Source organism: Ursus americanus, chromosome 19 (assembly GCF_024610735.1).
Source record: "Ursus americanus isolate L20-20 chromosome 19, mUrsAme1.1.p, whole genome shotgun sequence".
NCBI classification, from domain to species: domain Eukaryota; kingdom Metazoa; phylum Chordata; class Mammalia; order Carnivora; family Ursidae; genus Ursus; species Ursus americanus.
The window spans coordinates 57,473,704-57,495,016 of record NC_142145.1 but is presented as its reverse complement, the minus strand read 5'-3'; the positions used below and the strand labels follow the sequence as shown (position 1 = coordinate 57,495,016).

The 21,313-nt window shown below is 39.8% G+C and overlaps 1 protein-coding gene across 5 annotated transcripts in view; it reads left to right on the top strand.

Annotated features, from left to right (window-relative positions):
• Positions 1 to 21,313, top strand: part of PIEZO2 (piezo type mechanosensitive ion channel component 2) — a 450,496-nt gene that overhangs the window by 211,017 nt on the left and 218,166 nt on the right. For all 5 annotated transcript variants that reach the window (XR_006778951.2, XM_045793888.2, XM_045793887.2 and 2 more), the window contains exon 4: positions 19,540 to 19,582. Coding sequence is in view for 4 of the 5 variants with exons in the window: in XM_045793888.2 (XP_045649844.2) it covers positions 19,540 to 19,582 (43 nt within the window). In the remaining variant the exon portion in view is untranslated. The remainder of the gene's footprint in view (positions 1 to 19,539; positions 19,583 to 21,313) is intronic.

The window sequence follows — 21,313 nt, the reverse complement described above, 5'->3', positions numbered from 1 at the left end:
CTTGGTTGAAGCCAGCATTTGTTCATAGTTCTAATGTAGCAGGTTTCTGTAACGTGCACTAAATATCCTCCTCATGAAATCAGGTTTGGGAGACTTGCAGGTGCTCGGCTTCATGGGATTTTATCCACGTCACCCTTCACAGAGTCTAATTCAGAAGTGGTGTCCTTTTAGAAGGAGCCACGTGAACCTTTGCTGTCATTTTCATCCATGACTTCTAATTCTGCCCTCTGAGTAGCGCCGAGCCGCCTAGCTTCTGTCCGGCATCACTGCACTAGAATGTTCACAAGAGTTGTCAAATTCCCCTTCTTCTCTGTCAGCTGCAGGCTGACTGATCCAGGCTTCCTCCAGCCAAGTAAATATCCCTCCTCCTGAGTACGGGGTACCACAGGGAGTGCTCTCTGAGAGTCCCCACGTGGACTGTCCCCAAGAAGAAAACTAAGAATTCTATCATTATAGTTTCCTCAGTTATTAAAAAAATGGCATGCTTCTTTCTTTCTTTCTTTCTTTCTTTCTTTCTTTCTTTCTTTCTTTCTTTCTTTCTTTCTTTCTTCCTTCCTTCCTTCCTTCCTTCCTTCCTTCCTTCCTTCCTTCCTTCCTTTCTTTCTTTCTTGCAAGAGCCACGCACAGCTCTTTACCAGGGTTGCAGTAGCACCACAGCATGGTGCTTAGAGCCAGACGGCCTATGCTGGAATCCTGGCCCTTCCACAGTGGCTGTGTGACTCAGGGCAAGTTAGTTAACCTCTCTGTGGCCTCAGCTCCCACATCAGTAAAACAGATCTAATAAGAGTCTCTGTCTCACAGAGGAGATCTGAGGTTTTAATAAAATGAGTTAGTATTTGTAAAGGCTTGCAATAATACCTGGTCATATTAAGTGCTATAAAATGTCTTTTTAAATAAAAGGAAGGAAGGAAGGAAGGAAGGAAGGAAGGAAGGAAGGAAGGAAGGGAGGGAGGGAGGAAGGAAGGAAGGAGTAAGTCATTTAAGAAGAAAGACTTTTTATTTCTTTGGATGCTGGTAGGGGGCAGTTAAGGCACGGGCGCATAAGACAGACCCAAGGTGAAATTGTCCTATTGGATCAGGTCTCAAGAGGAGTGGACAGTTGGCTATTAAATTAAGTGATTTTTCTGGATGTTTAGGTTTTGACACTCTTTGCTGTGCCCAATAGGCCTAACATAATTAAAAAAAACTTTATCAATAAGGGCATTGTATGTTTGCCAAAAGTAATATATGGTCTGTAAATATATAATACATTTATAATATTGACAATTCCTAGCACTTCTCATTTCTCAATCTTTGCATAAGACTCAAGTTACCCACTGAAATAGTCAGAATGCCTTAGCATATTAGCAGATGCTTTCTGTAATTTCCATGCAGGAATTAAAGTGGATTTTCTGCCTGATTTGGGGTGGGAATGGGACCACAGAAACCTCTGTCCATGCCTTCTGCTGAAATACACGCACCATGAGAATCAGGTGGGCTTCTAATGCTCACCCTAGCCTGTCTTTGACCTCAGTCAGCTTCCTGGGGACAGGTCAGTGAGGGGCTGAAGCTCTCTGCCTGATGGGGAGGGGTTATAATGCCGCTGTCCTCCACGCAGGTACTGCCAAATTACGGTGGTTAATTGTGCTTGGGGACAGAGAATATGACAAGTTTTCAATGGGCACTCATTAATTTTCCTTCAAAAACTCTTTAATGGAAACTTGATGTTGGTGTAAAACAGCTAATGAAGTTATGAAGGACCTTAATTACAGGCTGGCATTCTTTCAGACATTGAAAAATAGCTACATCATGCCACCAGTTCACCTAAGTTAGAACTCAGGAAAATATCCTTAAATGGTGTGTCTGCATGACAAACGGTGGCCATATGGAGGGCTCTCTAATCCCTTTAAGAAGTGTGTTGGATGGATAGAGAGAAGGTGCAATTCGGTCATCTCAAATAAATGACAGATGACCTGTCTGATGTAGTCTGTTCCCTGATGGTGGGGACCTTTGCAGCACAGAGCACAGCACACACTAATCAATTCCATGCTGAGAGATAACAAGTGGAGAAAAAATTGCAAAATAAACGAAAAATTGTTAACATGTAATCTTAGGAATGGATAAGGAAATGATTACACCAAGAGAAAAATAGAGAAAAAGAGGAAAAAGCAAAGAAAAATAGAGAAAAGACAAAAACAGGCAATTAAAAAGAATCTTAAATGGCTAATGTAATGTGAAAAGAAGTTCCATATCATTAGGATTAAAGAAATTGCAATTAAAGGAAACATGACGTAACATTTTTTTACCTATAAAACTGGTAAAGATGTGAAAAGCGAATGGCCCCTTTCTGCTCTCCACCTGCAGCCTGTAGGCTTGTCCCCCAATTACAACTTTCTCGGCCCTTCTGAACTGCATCCAGCAAGTTCTCAAAGGGGCTTCTCCCTGCTGTTGCCTCTGCCTGGAAGATCTTCCCCCGCTGGTCCTTGTCTGCTCTGCCTAAATGCCCCTTTCCCTCCCAATTTGAAGTATTCTCTCCCCTGCGTATTTTTCAACTTCTTAAAACTTACTTTAATTTTTAATCATCTAATTGTCTTCATTGCTTCTCTTCTGCTCTGGACTGTAAGCTGCAAATGGGCAGGAACCCACGGGTGGGGTGTTCACTGATTTATACACAGCCCAGAAATAATGCTGAGCAGGCAACGGCTGCTCCATTCACGTTTTCCAAATGACTGAATACGTTTGTGAGGCGGGATTATTAACATTCTTTTCAAAATGTTATGCTTATGGTACGTTGAGTAGTATGAAATGGTTTTTATAGGCCAGAATTTTTGTCAACTATCATCAATTTAGTATGGTTTAACTTTTAAATTAATGTGATTTTCAGAGGACATTTTTAGTTGAAAGTATTAAAAGAGTAAACATGCCCATATCTTGCTATTTATTTATCCATATCATTTTGCATAATGATATGCAAAAGGTGACCATACTCACAGCCTTATTGATAATTTGGCAATAATAATTAAAAAAAAGATTGAAACAGCCTAAATGTCTAATCTAAAAGAACTAGGTAATTAAATTAGGGTACATCCATGCACTGGAAGTTTAAAAATATGTATTGATAGGACACATTTTACCACAAGAAGTTAAGCGAAGTACATTATGTAACAGTGTATATGATTTTCTCTGTTTTTCTCTGTCTCTCTGTCTCACACACACACATACACACTGCACAGATCAATAAGTCCAGAAGGATATATACCAGTACTAACAACAGTTAATTTCTGGGTGGTGGGGATACTCATGATTTAAATGAATATCCATTACTTGTGCTATAAGGAAAGATCCTTTGAAAATATTAAATTCTAGAACCTATTAAAATTATAGGTAGATACATGTTTAGATAGTTTGATGGCAGATCAATAGGAAAGAGAGAACTACAATTATAATTCAATTGAGATCTACACCTCCTACCGTCCCAAATCACAAGCAACTTATGTTTAATACAGTTACGTCATAGAGTTCTTGATTTTATCATTGAAGTCCAGGGTAGTCAGCGTGAAGTTCTACAATTTAAGATGAACTGTTCTCTGTTCTAAACTAAAAGGGCTGAGAAAAATCAAGGAAACATTCCTGATATCATACTGTGGTGTTCTTAGGAGATAGGACATTACCTAGAGGGACATCCAACACGTCTTTCTCTGAACTTAAGGCATGTTTGAGCTTTGTAACAGAATTATAAAATTCTTATCTTTAATAGCTCCCTAGATACTTGTTTTTGAAATAGTATCTTAGAGTTACAACCTTTTTCTCTCCAAAGTATAGCGAGAACCTGAAAAAGCAACTGTGAACAGACAGTGTCTGTCCATCCGTGCACGTACTGGGTGCTCGGTAAATATTAGTGCCCTCCTTCACCCCCAGCTAAGAAGCCACTAGAACTCTGTAAACTCAAGATCCTGTTGGGTCAAGCATATGTTTACTCTGACATCCCGTCCATTTACCAGTTTGTGTCAAACTCCATTAAACACTGTGGAAGAGCTTTAAAAAAAAAAAGATGGGTGAGAATAAAAGCCTCTGTCCTAAGGGCTGGCCATGAATGAGGTCTGAGAGAGTGGTGGGAACAGTCTCTTCTCACCACCTCGCCAGTGACGTTCTGTTTCCCAGCCCCTCAGGTGAGAGTGTGTGCAGCCAGCACCTACCTGTGCCTCACTTGGAATGGCCCCCAAATGTGAAACTTCTGAAACACAATTATTGTTTACACTAAGCAATCAGTGAGAGCTTTCTCTTCTTTGGTTCAGACATTCCAGTCTTACTTGCAGATGCAGGAATAGGTGTAGGAATCCGGTCAAAAGCATTCAGACCTCCTTTGCTCCCGTGGCGGTTCTGCCCCATTCTGAATGAGTTCAGGGAAGACAGCGTGCTGTGGGATGTCCCCATTCACAAGGCACTGGCATGCCTGAGCGATGTCTGCAAGCATGTGCGGCTCCTATCACACCTTTTCCAGATTCTTTACTGAGCTTCTGTGTATTTCAGCGGGGCAGTCAGTTGAGAGGCTCCACCTCATCGCATAAACAAGGATATTTTCTGTGGCTCTAATTTACGTTGCAGCTGTGGTTAATGCCGTGAGTGTTTACATAAAGATTGATGCATGGATACCTTTTCAGCAGCTGGGAGGCTGCAGGCCGCCAAAACCTCAGCAAAGCGCAGTAAATCTTTTTGAGTCAGCACTAAGACAAACCAAGAATCTCCTTTTTTCTTTTCCCGTTAATGCATCTGAATTACACCATTAAGCAGGGATGAAGGTGAAGTGTTGTGAAAGTTTTGCAGAAATAGGAAAGTGCGGTGTTCCACTTTGAGAGATTGTGACCAGACTTGTCTTACTCGGCACCTTTTATCCCCAATGCTATGTAGGGGCTACTTCTAAATGTTCTTTTGCTTTGAATTATGGCCTGGGAGGAGAGGTGCTGGCCAGTAAAAGAGGGAACAAATGGATACTCTGAGGAAGGTGGCCACACATCTCTTTAGGTCACTAATAAGTAAGGGGAACTTTTGGCTATTGTGATGTTAGATCACAATCTCCTGGTTCTGATCTGTCGCTGTGGGCCAGAATGCGATGGCATTGAGACCAGGGACCTGTTAAATCATTTGTTCCATGCTTATCACATTTAGTCTTCTATAATACCCCTTTTTCATTTTTTATTTATAACATTTCTGTGCCAGGCAACTGTTTAAGAACAGAAGATTAAAAAAGTAAAAGCCTGGCTCCTTCCCCTCAAAGGGGAAGTGAGAAGCACGTGGCGAAGCCGAGAAACCACCACAGAGCAAATCAGGCGACTCTGTCCTCTTTCCTCCTGGCCTGTGGGAGCCTGCCCTTACTGCTTCCATGCCCGTACTGCTTCCCATCTGCAAGGCTGCTCTAGCAGCCGTGTTGCCATGAGAAGGTATGGGATTGTTATTAAGAAAGCGGATGCTTATGAAATTCTGAATCCTCCCTAGACTAAATACATTAATCCACGTCTAAGTTCTTTGGGCTTTGGTCTCCTGCCCTCATCATAAACATTTTATTCCCCTAAAAATGCAGCTTTTATATCTCCAATTTGACCTAAAGCATGGAGAGTATACAATAAAATAAAGGAAGCCTGCTATAGTTATCAGCCCCCAGAAAAGCTTATGTCTGCAAGTGGTAGTCTGGCTTGAAAATTTGAGTTGGACTACTGGAAAACCACAGAGAGACAGGAAAATTCTGTAGTTTGTCCAAGAAAGCTTTGCCCTTCATTTTAGGTGTTACAGAATACCTCAGATTTAAAAAAACAACATCTATCTATTTATCTAGCTATCTGTCTATCCACTTTTAAAATGCTTGATATTTGGTGTATGCTTTAAATGTGCATTGATTGCTTTTCAACTGGCTCAAATTTAAAACTCAGGGATTCTGCTCTGTGCCAAGAAATTAGTCAGACATTCTTAAATGTGAATGTAGTGTTCACAGTATTTATCAGTAAAAAGCATGATTCTGAAGCAAAGGCTTGGCTGCTCCAGAACTCTCTTCCATCAGCCTCTCCCCATGGTGCAGCGGGGAGCCCGAGGAGCCCTTCCCTATCTGGGGCCTGGAAACTCTCCATGGAGATCCCCAACTAACCGATTTCAAGTTTCTGTGTGGAAGGCAGAGTTCCTCCACAGATGCTTTTTTGGGGCCGGGAACTTAAGCTTTCAAAAGAGGTCTCTGTAAAAAAAAAAAAAAAAAAAAAAAAAAAAAGTAAAGAAAATCCTGACGTCTGAGAGAATCTGATAACAATACTTGGAAAAGTGGCTGCCGGTCTCTGGGGAGAAGAGAGGATGCACAGGAAGGACATTCAGGAAGTTTGCAGCTTGCCTCCTTCTCCCGTGTGTGACCCAGATGACAAGCACACGCCTGTCCCTCCTTCCTGGTGGCTACTAAGTGAAAAATAGCCATGAGTAAAACCTTTTCATTGTTTCTTTACAGAAGCAGGCTGGCATGGGGTGTGTGAGGTTGCGTAGTTCATCGTTTCCAGTAAAACCTCAGGATAAAGAAGGACGAGTTCAATAGAGTGCCTAGTTTGTGTCTTCTACTCAGCTGATAATTAGCCCTGTAGACTCCTGCTGTTGCAGATCTTTGCAAGAAGCTCTTGTCTTCTTGCTCCAACAAGAGCATCTCAGAGTCCCGTGGGCTGTTCATCTCTGCAGGCCAGTCCCGGAGAGAGGATCGGGGTATTTGCTGACGGGACCAGAATTAGCCTCAACTCCATCCTTTTCATGAAATCTGGCTTTCAGTTTGTTTCAATGATTTCTTTTTTCCTGAAAGCAGAGTACTGGAGGGACAAAAATGCACAACTTAGCATCAAATGGAAGTCTGGATGACTGAAGTGTCTACCTAGTTGGGTTCATTGTAACCTGCTTTTCTCTCCAGTTGATTTATTGGGCCCAGATTTTCAAAGTGCCCTATTTTAGCCTATTCCATCTGTCTGATTGAATTGAACCTTCCCAGGTGCTAAGGTGGCCACCTGCTAAGGTCTCATCTGCTGGTACACTGGAGAATTTGGCGTTCAACCAGATATTCAAGGAAACCCACCTGCTTTGTGGTATTTATTGATTTCCATGGCATAAATACCCTGACCTACCCCAACCATGGGTGTCGCCCAGCTGTGGATGTGATACTACTGACCATAGAGTAAGGAAGAGGCCCGGAGCTGTGCCGGCTGCCCCCAGCACACCCCTGCTCCCCAGGCTGTGGTCAGCCAAAAAACATCTCTGCGGGTCAAATCTTGACTTCAGCGTCCTCACTCAAGCTGACATTGGAAGACCCTTGTTTTCTGTACCTTTCCCATTAGGGGTCTCCACCCCAGAGTGCAAACTGAATCAGAGAGGGAGTCCTGGGGAGGCATTTCCTAACATCTGAAATGAAAAAAATCCGTGTTCGTATTTCTCTAAGGAAAACTGGCAGCCTGCTGAGGAGGGTCTGGCTCATGGAATGAATGAGGGCCACCATTGTCATCACCCACCTTGAAGATGGCTCAAAAAATTTAAAAGCATAAGAGTTGCATTTCATTATAAATAAATCCTTCACTTATTACTTCACACTTTTATCCTTAAATCTTTTCAAGGATTTATCCTTTTAAAATCTGTGGCACTTTTGGGGCATCTGGATGGTTCAGTTGGTGGAGCGGCCAACTTTTGATTTCGGTTCAGGTCATGATCTCAGGGTCCTGGGATCGAGCCCCACGTTGGACTCAGCAGGGAGTCTTCTTGAGGGTTCTTTCTCTCTCTGTCAGTCCCTCTCCCCCCACTCACACTTACTCTCTCTCTCTCAAATAAATAAATCTTTAAATCTGTAGCACTTTTATCTCCCTAATCCTTCTCTCTTCTTTATTTTCTCCATAGTATGAATGCATGTGGGTATGTACACATATGTATATGTATGTATACATATATAGTCTGATTATTTTTATTACTTCTCCCCCAGTAAATGTAAGATTCATGTTTACTGCTGTACTACCACTGTTCAGCATGTATTACAGCTTAAAAAGTCTATTGAATAAATTGAATGACTATCTTACTTTTACCTTTTTTCATGGGTATTATTAAATAACGAGTGAATTTTATTTCCATAATATTTTTTTTCAAGTTCAGTGATATTATTATGGTTCGGTTCATGAGGGAGTCGGAAAACTTAGTATAAAGACTTTTTTTTATAATAGTATTTTTTTATTATATTATGTTAGTCACCACACAGTACATCCCTGGTTTTTGATGTAATGTTCCATGATTCGTTAGTTGCGTATAACACCCAGTGTGCCATGCAATATGTGCCCTCCTTACTACCCATCACCAGCCTATCCCATTCCCCCACCCCCCTCCCCTCTGAAGCCCTCAGTTTGTTTCTCAGAGTCCAGAAGGGGGGATGAAGCATGAGAGACTATTTCCATAATATTAACCCACAGGTAATCGTTGACATTTAATAGTAAAAATAATTAAAATACTTACAGACTGAATTATTTGGAAATATGCAGTGTTCTCAGGAATAAAGTGATCTTGAAATAAAAGTTTTTAAGAAAAGTTTTAAAAAGAGGACAACAGGAGATTTTTCTACATGCATTAAATATTTTATGACATAGCATAGTACATATTTTATCAGTTGTATTAAAAATGAGGAACTGCAAGCTACCTAGCGCTCCATATAATAAATAGATATAACTGTCTTTAGTCTGCACTTTGTATTTGACCCATGTTCAGAGGAAACAAGGTCTCAGCTGCTGCTGTTGCAGTTTTCAACTAAATATGCTTCATACGTTTTTCTTTGTCATAAAATTTCCGGCTATCAAATGTCCTCCAGGGTTGCTTTATTTAATTTTTACAAGTGAACATCACTCTTTGGCACACACTTCTGGCAAAGGGGAGTTGGTAGTTAGTGTAAAGAAAGCCACAAACCATACAAAGGAACTGTAACGTCATAAAAGACGCCCGAAGGAACATAAAAGTGAAAATCCTCGTCCTGGGAAACTAAGTATCCTCCGTTGAAATGCTTGCCAATGTTCTATAAATACTGGGAAATAAGAAAACTGAAATAACTCTATCTTCTTCCTTCTCTCGGAAGAATACTGTAAGTGCATTTTTAGTGGAGAAAATACAGTTGTTTTTAAAGAGATCTTGTAGGACAACTTTGCATTTCATTATTCCACCACCTCTCTTGTGGGTGTGGCGTATGCCTGGGACCAGCAGCATAGGAAATGACAAGAGCTCTCCCACGCGATTCACGTTCTCATGTGTATCTTTCAAGGACAACCTCATAAACACCAGTTTGAATACTTGTATTCGCTTGGTAACCTCTTTCGGAAGGACTTAAGTTTAAATGAATGAGGTTATTTATGGGTTTAACCTAAATATGCATTCACTGCCTTTCCCCTAAGATAATTTTAGGAGAGTTTTGGCAAACACGCACTAAAAGGAAAAGTATGTACTAGAACACGGATTAACTGAAACCGACCACAAAACATAATGATGTGCCAATTAAAAAGAGAAATGATGCCAAAGCTTATTCGTATGTATTTTAATGCATGGCTTTCTGGAAGTGAGTGTGTGTGTGTGTGTGTGTGTGGACAAGGGGAAATTGGGCTGTAGTTATTCTGTACAATTAAAGTTTTCAGGCTCCCAAGTACTGCCTGCACTGTGGCCTTGTACATTTCAATGCTGGTCAAGAGCCATATATTAGTGGCCGATACCAGCTATCTTCCTCTACTTTGTGCCAGACACCGTGCAGATGCTTTGAATATATGTCTTCATTGGATTTGTGAGAAGGTGCTGCTGATCTCATTTTAGACATGCCTCGATTAACCTGGAGACCTAAAGTGAGTATATCAGCATCATAGCTGACTGAGACAGGTAGTAGAGAAGGGAGTCAAGGGCAAAGTTATTTTGCTGGTGGGGCTAAGTTACTGCCAAGTGCCCTGTTGAAATTTCAGATACGTCATCTTTGGTTTTGAGAGGAAACTGACACCCCAAGATGGAGGGAAATTAGCATTGTTGGTGCAGTCTAGATAAGTATACAAAACAGCAAGCTAGTTTAAGAAAGGATAAAAGCTGTGCATCACTGACTCTGAAATGTAAAGTTTTATATTTGAGACCTAGAAAATAAGTACACGTGAGCTAAAATTAACTTATGAAGATATGGTGACCTATGAGGACCGAGATGACCAGGCCCCTGATGCCGTCTTTAAGGTGATGCTCTAACTTGGTCTCCTGCTAGAACTCGGGCCTTTCTTCTAATGGGCTGCTCATGAATTTTCAACTGTGATCCCCTATGGTCCCCAGATCTGAACACCACCAGAGGTGGATTGTAGACTGTGAATTTTAACAATTATCATTTTCTAGTGATTTTCCACTCATTTCTTATAGATCTTTATTTCATTAAATTTTTATCTCAAGCCATATTGTGAAGTTCTTATAAGAATGAGCAGGAATGGAATCTTATGCAAGCATCTGAGAGTTTCAATAAGCTGGAGAATGGGCACGTCATCATCACAGTGCTGCAGGCTAAAAAGTCCGAAGTCAAATTCAAGCAGTTTTCTGCGCAAATGCATCACTTGTGAGGCTGTGCAGGAAACTCCCATACATCTGGCTTTGAAACAACTGAAACAATCATTCCTGGAATGTCTTCTGTAGTCAACTTCTATGAGAAAACAAACATGGACATAAGGGGTTGAGTTTTAAAGTCGGTTTCGGAGCATAGCGTGGGGAGAATTCAGAGGCAGTCCTGCATTCTAAGCTTCCACAATGAAGGTTGTTCTTCGTCCTAAAGAACATGGCTGGATCCTTCAGTGTCTTCTAATTTGTCTAGAACAGATGGCTTTATTTGTATAATTTCAGTGTTCTACATAACATCATTCCCTGAAAAAAGTAATCTATATATGGATTGTGTAGTGACTGCAGTTATCCAAGTAGGCAATCAACCAGGATGCGTTTTTGTATATCCGTTGCTTACATTCCTCACTCCCTGTCCTCTTTAAAGAGTGCCACAGGAACTGTTCGGCGCTCTGCTGCCGAGACGGTCCACCGTGTTCTCCCTCGTCTGTCTCCTGTGGTCTCAGAGTCTCTCCCTGCTCAGTCTTCTCCTGTCCTACCTGCTAAGGAATCTAGTACTATCCTTCCTCTCTGCTCACCCTGCTTCCCTGTCTTTAGTTTAGTAGGACTTCCATAGAGCTTCACCTCAGGAGCCACACTGCCCTTGCCCTGGCTCTTCCCAACCCCCCACCCGCCCCCTCCCCACCTCAAGTAGCCATTGTTTTTTAAGATTTTATTAATTTATTTATTTGAGAGAGAGTGAGAGAGAACAGGAGCAGGCAGGGGGCAGAGGGGAGGGAGAAGCAGGCTCCCCTGTTGAGCAGAGAGCCTGATGCTGGACTCGATCCCAGGACCCTGGGACAATGACGTGAGCTGAAGGCAAATGCTTAACCAACTGAGCCACCCAGGTGTCCCTAGGCTTGGCTTTTAAAAAGAGAAGTATGCCCTCACTGCTTCCACTTCCTGACCTTCCATGTACTTCTCAGTCTCCCTCTTCCACATGATCTTTTCTGTAATTCTACTGAGACTTTTCTACACATATTACCCATCTTCTCCAAGAGCTAAAATATATGAATGCCCTCATCAAAGCTGGTCCCTCTACCGTATTTGATTCCCTCTCTCCAATCCCTCATTTCACATTCATTTACCTTTTTTTTTTTTTTTTTGCTTAACTGGGTCATCTTTCTTGACCAGCGGGCTCTTTAAAAATTGTTAGTTTCTCCCAACTCCCATCCCTGATTATCTTATGCTCTAAATGCTCTTGCTGAAGAAGCAGCAAAAATCATTTGGCATTATGGAAAACTTTATTTGAATGAATGGGACATCACATCAACTACAATTTCAGTTAAGTTCTGTAGAGGTTCTGAGTCTCATTATCTCATCAGTTTCTGTTTACAAATGTAATTTTAATGTCACATACTATTCCACCATGTGTCAACAGTGTATATAAACATTTTCTAATCATTGACTATTTAGGCTATTTCTAGTTCTCGGGATAGGTAATTGCCAGGGATTTTCAGACCCTAAGTATCCCTATAACTTTTCCCTGATGAGGACTATGTGCCCCAAAAGGTACTGGGCCAAAAGGGGTTGGTTTCCTTACCTCTTGTCTATCACTTTCCACACGTGTACACACACACACAGACACAAATATACACATACACAAATATACATATACATAGTCAAACACACACACACACACACACACACACACACACACTTGTTGTCAGTTGTTTCTGGGGGTTGGAGTGGATGTGGGAAGATCTGGAAGGCAGGGAGGGCAGGTGAGGGCAGAGTGATGGTGACAATGACAGGGACAGGAGTTTGGCTTCCTCAGAAAGAGGCCTTCAGTGCACAGAAGGTACAACTTCCACTTCCTGTTGTGTATGGATCTGTGTTTCTGAACCAGGGGGAGTATGGTGGGAAGAGAATGGAACATACTTTTACCTTCTGTAGGGCTGGCTGGTTTGTTTGGTTTCCAGGGGAGACAAATGCACAGAACACTACAAGCTGAGTTTCACAATTCAGTTTGGTTGACCTACTTGTGAAAGTTCCTCTGAGATTCTTGAAAATAGATTTACTCTGTGTGTGTGTGTGTGTGTGTGTGTGTGTGTGTGTGTGTGTTTGCGTGTCTGTGTGTTTCTCACTTCCAGTATGTCCATAGCTATTGGGGAAGTTGGTAGAAGAAACATCACAGACTGCCACTAAAATCCAATTTTTTTTTAAAGATTTTAAGTAATCTCTACACTCAACATGGGGCTCAAACTCACAGTCCAGAGATCAGGAGTTGAACCCTCCACCAGTTGAGCCAGTCAGGCTCCCCAGATCCAATCTTAAACCAGAAATTTTGTACTCAACAATTATCTTTAAAAATCCATTTTTTGATGAAGAGATTAATTATTTAGGAGTTACATTTCATTTTAGAGTACTCTGAAGATAATTTTTCAAAAGAAAATCTTTCATGGTGTTGTAACACCCTCCATTCATAGACAAGAGTGTGGCATATTTGTAAATAGACTTGCTGAATATTTCTGAATAGGCCTGTCCTAGTCTCCACAAAGAGCGAATACTGGTAATAGGTTTTGTTTCAGACTGACCAGTCAACTCAGATGACAGCATAAAACATATATTATGCTGAAGACCTCCTGGAGTTGCGATATTTGGATGCAAAGAAATAAATGTAATATTTGTTCCCACCTACTGGGGCAACAAACTTGTAGACTGAAAAATTGAAAAGCTCAAATGATAGAAATTGATTAAATGCAAAAATTCATCAGTTCTATTCAGGAAAATAAAATAATTAAGTAATCTGGTTTTTAAGCTACAAAGAAAATGCATTTCCTGTAGACTTTCCACATTTGGTAATATGAACTATAATATATAAAGAGTTGTTATAAATCGATAGGATAAAAGACAAACATCTAATAGGCAAATGGGCAGTGAGCATGAACAAGCGATTCATAATACAAAATATTAAAATCTTAAAAACCTAGGAAAATCTGTTTAATTTCATTACTAATTATGAAAATGTAAATTAAAATAAAATATTTTATAAAAGGCAAACCGATTCATAAACTGAATTTGATCAAGGACATGTATTTGAAAAAGATTTAGGGTTAAAATTTTGATTAATACTATCAAATATGATGCACATATATGCATAATATATGCATTTACATTACTATATTAATATATACTGTATTAATATATATGCATAGATGATGACATATTCTATTTTTAGGAATTTATCTCAAAGTACTAATGGAACAAATATTCAAAGATACATTTAAAAGGTATTCAACACATTCTTATGGTTAATAGCAAAAATGTAGATAGAATATAAATATTAATAAAAACTTGCATTTATAAAAAATTATGGAATACTACATGGGTAATAAAATGGCTATATGCCTATATTTATTGACATGGAAAGAGTTACATTATATATTACTAAGTGATTAAAGCAAATTTCAAAATAGGACGATCCTTAGTGTATATGTACAATATGAATGTGAGAGTTTTCGTGTGTAGGGGTGTTTATGCAAAAATAAAAGATCGTAAGTATTTCCACATTTTGTCATGATCTACGGTTGACCCTTAACAACAACATGGGTTTGAACTGCGTGGGTCTATTCGCATACACATTTTCTTCAATAAATAAACTATAGTACTGTAAATGTATTTTCTCTTCCTTATTATTTTCTTAATAACATTTGCTTTTCTCTAGCTGACTTTATTGTAAGAATACAGTATAGAATACATGTAACATACAAAATAGGTGTTAATGTGATTGGTAAGGCTTCGGGTCGATAATAGGCTATTGGTAGCAAGTTTACGGAGGAATCAAAAGTTATATGTGGATTTTCAAATGCGCAGGGGTCAGCACCACCAACCCTCACATTGTTCAAGGTCAGCTGTATATTATTTTACAAATAAGGAAAAATATAAAGCTGTTTACGATCATATGTTCTATATATACCACCATATTGTTAGTGAGAATGAAGAATTCTGACCCTTATTTATGAGCAATCACCTCTAGATGATGTAAAATTAAGACATATTATGAAAAGAACTGACAAAGGGTAAGTGAAATGAAAACCCAAGTATGCAACTGAATGAAAGTTACTGGGTACATAAAGGGGTGTGTCATCTATTTACTGATGACAGAGCAGGAGATAGTACTAGGTAGAGGTGAAAATGATTTAAAAAATATATTGGTCATTTAATACGAAAATTATTAAATATGGGATGGTGAAGTTTTTTTTTTTCTACCTCTATCTTTTACAGTTACTTTTAACCAATTAATGACAAATCTCATCTGGGAATTAGAACTCAGAGAATTTTACAGGTCTCAGCATATAACCCAAAGTGCTGCAGTCATGCTCATTGCCTCAGAAAGTTGCATTACTTGGGTTCATATCCATTAGAGCAACCATTTCTGTGTTACTAGATTTTAGCTATCATTCAACAGCAGAGCATCATAATATTTGCAAAGTGAATGTCACTACTGACCCATTGAGAAGATCTATTTTTCTTCTAGGATTTCACATTATGGTCAACGTTTGATGCATGGTTAAATCTTGGCTCTTAGAGTACATGTGAAAATCTTTGTAAGAGTTACAAATAGGGTCACATGGGTGGCTCAGATGGTTGAGTGTCTGCCTTCATCTCAGGTCATGATCTCAGGGTCCTGGGATCGATTGATTCCTGTGTTGGGCTCCCTGCTCAGTGGGGAGTCTGCTTCTCCCTCTCCCTCTGCCTTTCCCTGCTGGCTTGTGCTCTCTCTTTCTCACTCTCTCTCTCTAGTCAATAAATAAAATCTTAAAAAAAAGAGTTAAAAATAATGTAAATGGAGCTTTCACCAGAAATCTTCGAAGCGGTATCATTTCCTGATATTTGTGTTTGATCACCAGTTTCTGTGCCAGGTCACATGTTCAGCTGCTTGGCAGCCCTTGCAATATATAAAAAACACTTCCATTTTTATAGGAATGTGCTGGCAAAAATCTACCACTTCTATGAATTATTAGTCCTTTTCTGCTAATTATTTTGAAAAATACAGAGGTGCAGGTCCAAGTTCAAGTGGCTCTCAACATCTGAGACATACTTGGTATAAAACTGCTCAATTAGAAGAAAATCTCTGCCTCATTCGGCTACCAGTTTCACCACTGCATTATGAAGCCTAGGGGGAAAATCCAGTTACTTTTTGTATTAGAAACTGAGCAACAAGTTGATTGAAAGAATGAGAACAGTACTCACAGAGGAAACTGATAATAAAGCAAGTAACCAATTTACAACATAAAGATAGATTTTTGCATTTTCCTTAATGTTTATGAAAAACAGAAAATTACAAACTGAAAGGGACCTGGTTGCAAACCCTGGAACTCATATGTCTGGTTTCAGGGGACAAGTAAATCCCATGACTTTAAATGACTACTACAAAAAAACTAAAAGAAGTAAAAATTAATCAGCCCTGTCCCCTCATCTTCAAGTGACATATTGGCATGTGGCCTTCTATCTATGTGTATTTGTACAAATTGAACTCCTGCTGGGCATGCTGAGGGCTAAACAAAATTAACATAGGGAAAGTCACAGGATGGAGGGTGGTGTGGGAAGGTGTTTGATGATATAACTTCTACTAGAGGCTCTGGCGTGCTGCTTAAGTTAATAATCAGACACACAAAATTTGTAGAATTAAAAAGTTGTTTTGAATTCCATATTATAGCCAGATCAGGGTGACAGATCATTCCATAGCAAGGAGAGTAAGGAAAGGAAAATGAAGAAGGAAGGAAAGACAAGAATATAGCCCCCAAAGGATGACAAGGCTGTGAGTAAAGAATCTCAGAACTCTGGGGTCCCGAATCTCCTAGATTTCCCTGCCTGCTAGGCCAGGGCAGGAGAGGTAGTAGGACTGGGAGCCCCAGCAGAGTCAGCTCATGGGCCTGGGGAAGGTAGCTCCCGAGAAAAGAAGTTTCCATAACTTCTTTGTCTAATGGAAAGAACTGGAGCTTGGATCTGCAGAGGCCAATAGGAAAATGGGGGAAGAGAGGGAGGGAGAGAGAGAAAGGGGAGAGAGAAGAGATACATAGAGTTTTGTTTGTAAAGGAGCAATTGTTGATGAATGTATTCGAGGAGGAAATGTCCTGAGCTTCTAGGCATAGCAGTCCCCACCTCCACTCCCTTAGAATGTCGGTGCTGCAGGGTGCTAAAGGGCATTTTGTCTCCTTGGGCACACAAGACATGAGAAACTTGCTCTGCAGACTGAATGACTTTGAGTCTAGGGTGTGTTTGTCGCTTCTGGACGCTGTGCTGCTCCGTTCCAGATTTCAGTTCTGTTGCTGGATGTTGGTGCTATCAAGGGGACGTTTGGGAGTGAGGAATCATAGTTCATTATTTCTAACTTCATCTACAATTGGACAGGAAAAATCCTTCTAAGCTTTGTCCGTTTCTCTATGCTATATACTTTTCTCTTCGTTGTTTTGTCCTTCGCTTTCCCCTGAAGAATGTAACATGTTTTAGACTTCTCCATATTATAAATCTCATTTAAAAAGTGTTGAACCGAGGAAGTCTGCCAGCTACTTTTGTTTCCCTACTTTTCTCTCCCTGTCGGACTGCTCCAGCAAAAGAGAATAATATTACCTTACCATGTAAAACATGGTTAATGGCTTTAAAAGAATTCCCCAACAACTGAATAATGAGCTGTCAAAAATATTCTTGGTGCCAAAGGATCTGGATATGTCTGTTCCATTTATTGTGTGTTTCTCATTTCATCGTGACTAAGTGCTCACAAAAGACATAAAAACCCAAACCTCTAGGGTATGTGGTGTTTGAGGGCAGAAACCATATTTTAATATATTCGGTCCTGTACCTCACATAGTAAGATGGTTCATAGAATATCAACAGCAGTCAAAGATGAATGCCTGTTGTATGTAAGATGCTTAAATTATCAATTAAATTAATATCTAACTACTAGAAGGAAGTCGTTTTTCTACCATCTCTGTTGTGCTTGGTTGATTGGTTGAAAATATTTATTCTAAGGAGTGCTGGAAGCCTTGCACTGAAAACTCTTATCTTGTTCTGCTTATTTGAGTAAGTTTACTTTTCTAAGAAATGTGAAGATGGAACCTATTTCTTAATTAAAATTTCATGTTTTAAAAGCCTGACAGTGCAGTATCACAGAATGATTTATTTTTATTTTACCTTGATAATAGATGGAGTCTATTAAAAAGGGGGATTTTCTTAAAAATTTATTTAAAAAATCAGTTTAGGAATACACTGAGCAGATCTGGGGGGAAAAAAAAGAAAATGTAGAAAAAATGTAAAGGTGCTTTGTTTCTCCCTGGAAGCGAGTCAAGAAGAATAGCATCTGAACCCCCTTACCAACCACTCCAGGCTCCCCTAGACCCTCCCCACTTGGTCTGAGCTCAGACTGTCTGGTTCTCACTTGGCAGGAGACTCTCAATCTCTCCCACTCCTCTGTTTGGGCCGGGCAGTTGCCAGCTGTCTTTATGTGGTTTCTGACTCAGATTATGTTATGTTTTGCCAGTGGCTTAATTGCTAGTATCTCTGGGGCAGGATAATCGTCTTCTAAGAATTCCTGAGATAGGGATTTCGAATTGTCTTGCATGTGATTCACAGGACAGATGACATTCATATAGGCGTACTCCCCTGGACGAGGAGCCATGGAAATTCCTGGGCTGGTTAACTAAACTTCCATGACTTTTACTTCTACTCAGCAAAGCATATTGGAATTCAGTTGGACAAGAGTGACTTCATCTGAGGAGATAAGCCTGAATCTGTTTTAAATTTGTGTGTGTGCATGTGTGTAGTTCATATACAAAATGTAGTCCTTTATTATGTATAATACTTACTTAAAATGCTTCATCATCACCAAGTATATGAACTCAAAGCCCATAGTGAAGCACCATGTTCATGCTCTCTTGGAACTAGCTCAGTCAGTCCTCAGAGGGGCTGGGGAAAATATAATCTCCTGCCTTTCCAGAAGACTAATGCCTAGGAGACACTGACTTGTCACCTGACAGTAAAGCATTAGAGGCAGAGTTCTCAAGAAAGAAACATAGCACCATCCTAGTTAACTGTGACTGGAGAAAAGGAAGAAGGGTAGATTTTCAGCTGCCTCTGGAGACCCAACGCTGAATCTACCATTTCCTATTTGCAGAACTAAATTGTACAGAAAAATAGTGATTATCTGCTGTGATTATCAAGCAGTTAGAGCATAGCACAACTCACAAATTTAGGGCTAGGTGGGTGTTTACTGAAATCAAAATAATTTTGCCAGTGATTAATGTAAAATGTAAAACCGTGGGGTTAGTAAAGACCTTTAACTTTTATTAATGCAGAGTTTTTATTAAAGTGGTCTTTGATAAAAATTAGCACTTTTCTTTATATCAAGTACTCAGAACATTATTATGCCTATAATGTAGGCAAGAACTATTACATGAAAAAATTATAGAAAATCTGTTTTTTTTAAAACTAGCTGTTCTTTTATGGATTTGGATATACTACTCTTCAAATCATGTTACTGGAAACAGTATTTTTGCATTCAAGAGACTTCTGATTTAAATGTTTAGCTTTAAAAAGAAAGAAATGTTAATCATTGTGATTCAACAATAGGGAAGTAAAGACCTGGTATAATGAGTTGGATCTTCAGAGAGCCAACCAGCTTTCCATGTGCCCCATGAAATTAAACGTTGAATTTCAGAGTACAGCTTACACGACGCTGTTGCATTAATTTTGACATGTTATTGTGACACACTCAGATGTTTAGAGAGCGTTGTCACATTGCACATTATGTGGATTGTTCTCTAAAGGGCCATTTGGGGACTGGAGGCGAAGAACGGTGCATCTGCCGGAAGACTCATTCCACTTAACTCTAAAACCAAATATCTACCAGGGTGTACAAAACCAGGACAGAGCTACCTGCATGCTTGGTGCACATCAATTAATTATGTTCTTTCCTTCTGTCTGCAGGCTCCACATGGGAAAAGACGTTTCGGCAGATCGGCTTTGAAAGGTAAGCAGGATTTAGCATGTTAGCATGTGTTCACTTTTAGGTTCTCATGTCCTACTTCATTCTAAGTAATTTGCTGACGATAAACAGTGGTCTCGCCAAGTTTGTTCCAAAGTATACCTTTGCGTTATAAAATCCCAGCCTGCATGCAGAGGAATTTATGTAAAAATCCTCTTAAGCTAGGAAAGAGCATCAAAGGTTAGTTGTCTAACTTTGGTCTTTTCCAGCTTTATCACCACCTATCTCATATCAGTTCTACAGTTTTAGCACAAAGAAACCTGTATCGATATTGACATCTTCCCAGTCATCAAAATTGTTAGGTCTTACTCACTCCAAGTTAAAAGCTGAGATCATGGCAATCCTAGCTAAAAGCAGTCCGCAAATGGACTGATCATAACATCTGACAAAGTCCAGGTAGGATCGGTAAGGTTACTCACGCATCTGCCTTGGAACTCAGTGGCAGCGTATGTGACAGATCCTTCCCAGTGGCATTTAGTGGCTTATCTTGCCATGTCAGTACAGCTATTGGAATAGAGAAAAGTGATTTTAATTTCTTTTTTTACTCTAAAAGCAGATTTTGACTAGTTCTTTTTATCATATTGAAAATGTGTTTTTATGTGTATTAATCAAGCTGACTGAGTGCTTAGAGAAATAATAAAATACTTTAAAATGCCTTCCTCCAGTAGCAAGAGAGAATAGCTCAGCACCAGGCTGACTGTGGTGGCATTTCCTGTATAAAATTTATTTCTTTCTCTACATAAACTCCCACTGAATCAACACCATCACTGTAGGTCTCACGGGAAGTCTCTTGTAGGAGGTTGGAGTGAAATGGGCAGATCTCACAGGCCAATTTAAAATAAAGCACAAAAAATCATGTCACCCCTTCATTTTGTGTGAAACCTTTTCCCAAAGCAGCTTTCTCTTGATTCTCTCTTCATATTATGACAAACACATAAGCAAAGGGAAGAGAATAACATATTAAATGTCATTATCCGTCTTCAGTAGGACTTTGTCATACTTCCTTTGTGTTTTGGGGGGGTAGTGGTTAACATATTTTAAAGGAAATCTCAGACATCATGTAATTTCGTCCCTACATAGGTATACACACCTCTGAAAAAACAGTGGGTATTTTCTTCCAGAATCATAATACCACTATCATGACAAATGCTAATAACAATAAGTCCTTGGCATCATGTAGTTTCCAGTCAATGTTTGTGTTTCCTGACCATCTCAAAAATGTCATCGTGCAGATACTGGTTTGAGTCGCCATGCAACTGAAGCCTGTCACACATTCCAGCTTGTTGTTATATCTCGAGTAACAACTCCCTCCCAGGTCCATTTTTTTTTTCATGCCATTGACTTGTCAAGAAAACAGGTCAATTGTTGAAGAATGTCTTACATTCTGGGTTTGTCTGTTTGTGGTATTGTTTATCTTGTTCTATCCTGTTTCACGCACTTTCACTTTGTTCCCTTTCAGTCACGGGGAACAACTTCACGTTGACTTTTTGCCCTTTTGACACAGGATCCACAAGTCTTTGATAGTTTCCGTGTTTCTAGTACAACTAGATGTACAAGCCCATCCAGTACCAGACCTGGAGTCAGCCATTCCTCCAAGAAGCCCTCCTTTCTTTGTGGAGAATGGTATTTAGAAATCACAATCTAAATACTAGGGACACCCATCATATCTGGACCATCACTGTTTCTGGGCTGTTTCAATACATGTTAGAGCTAGAA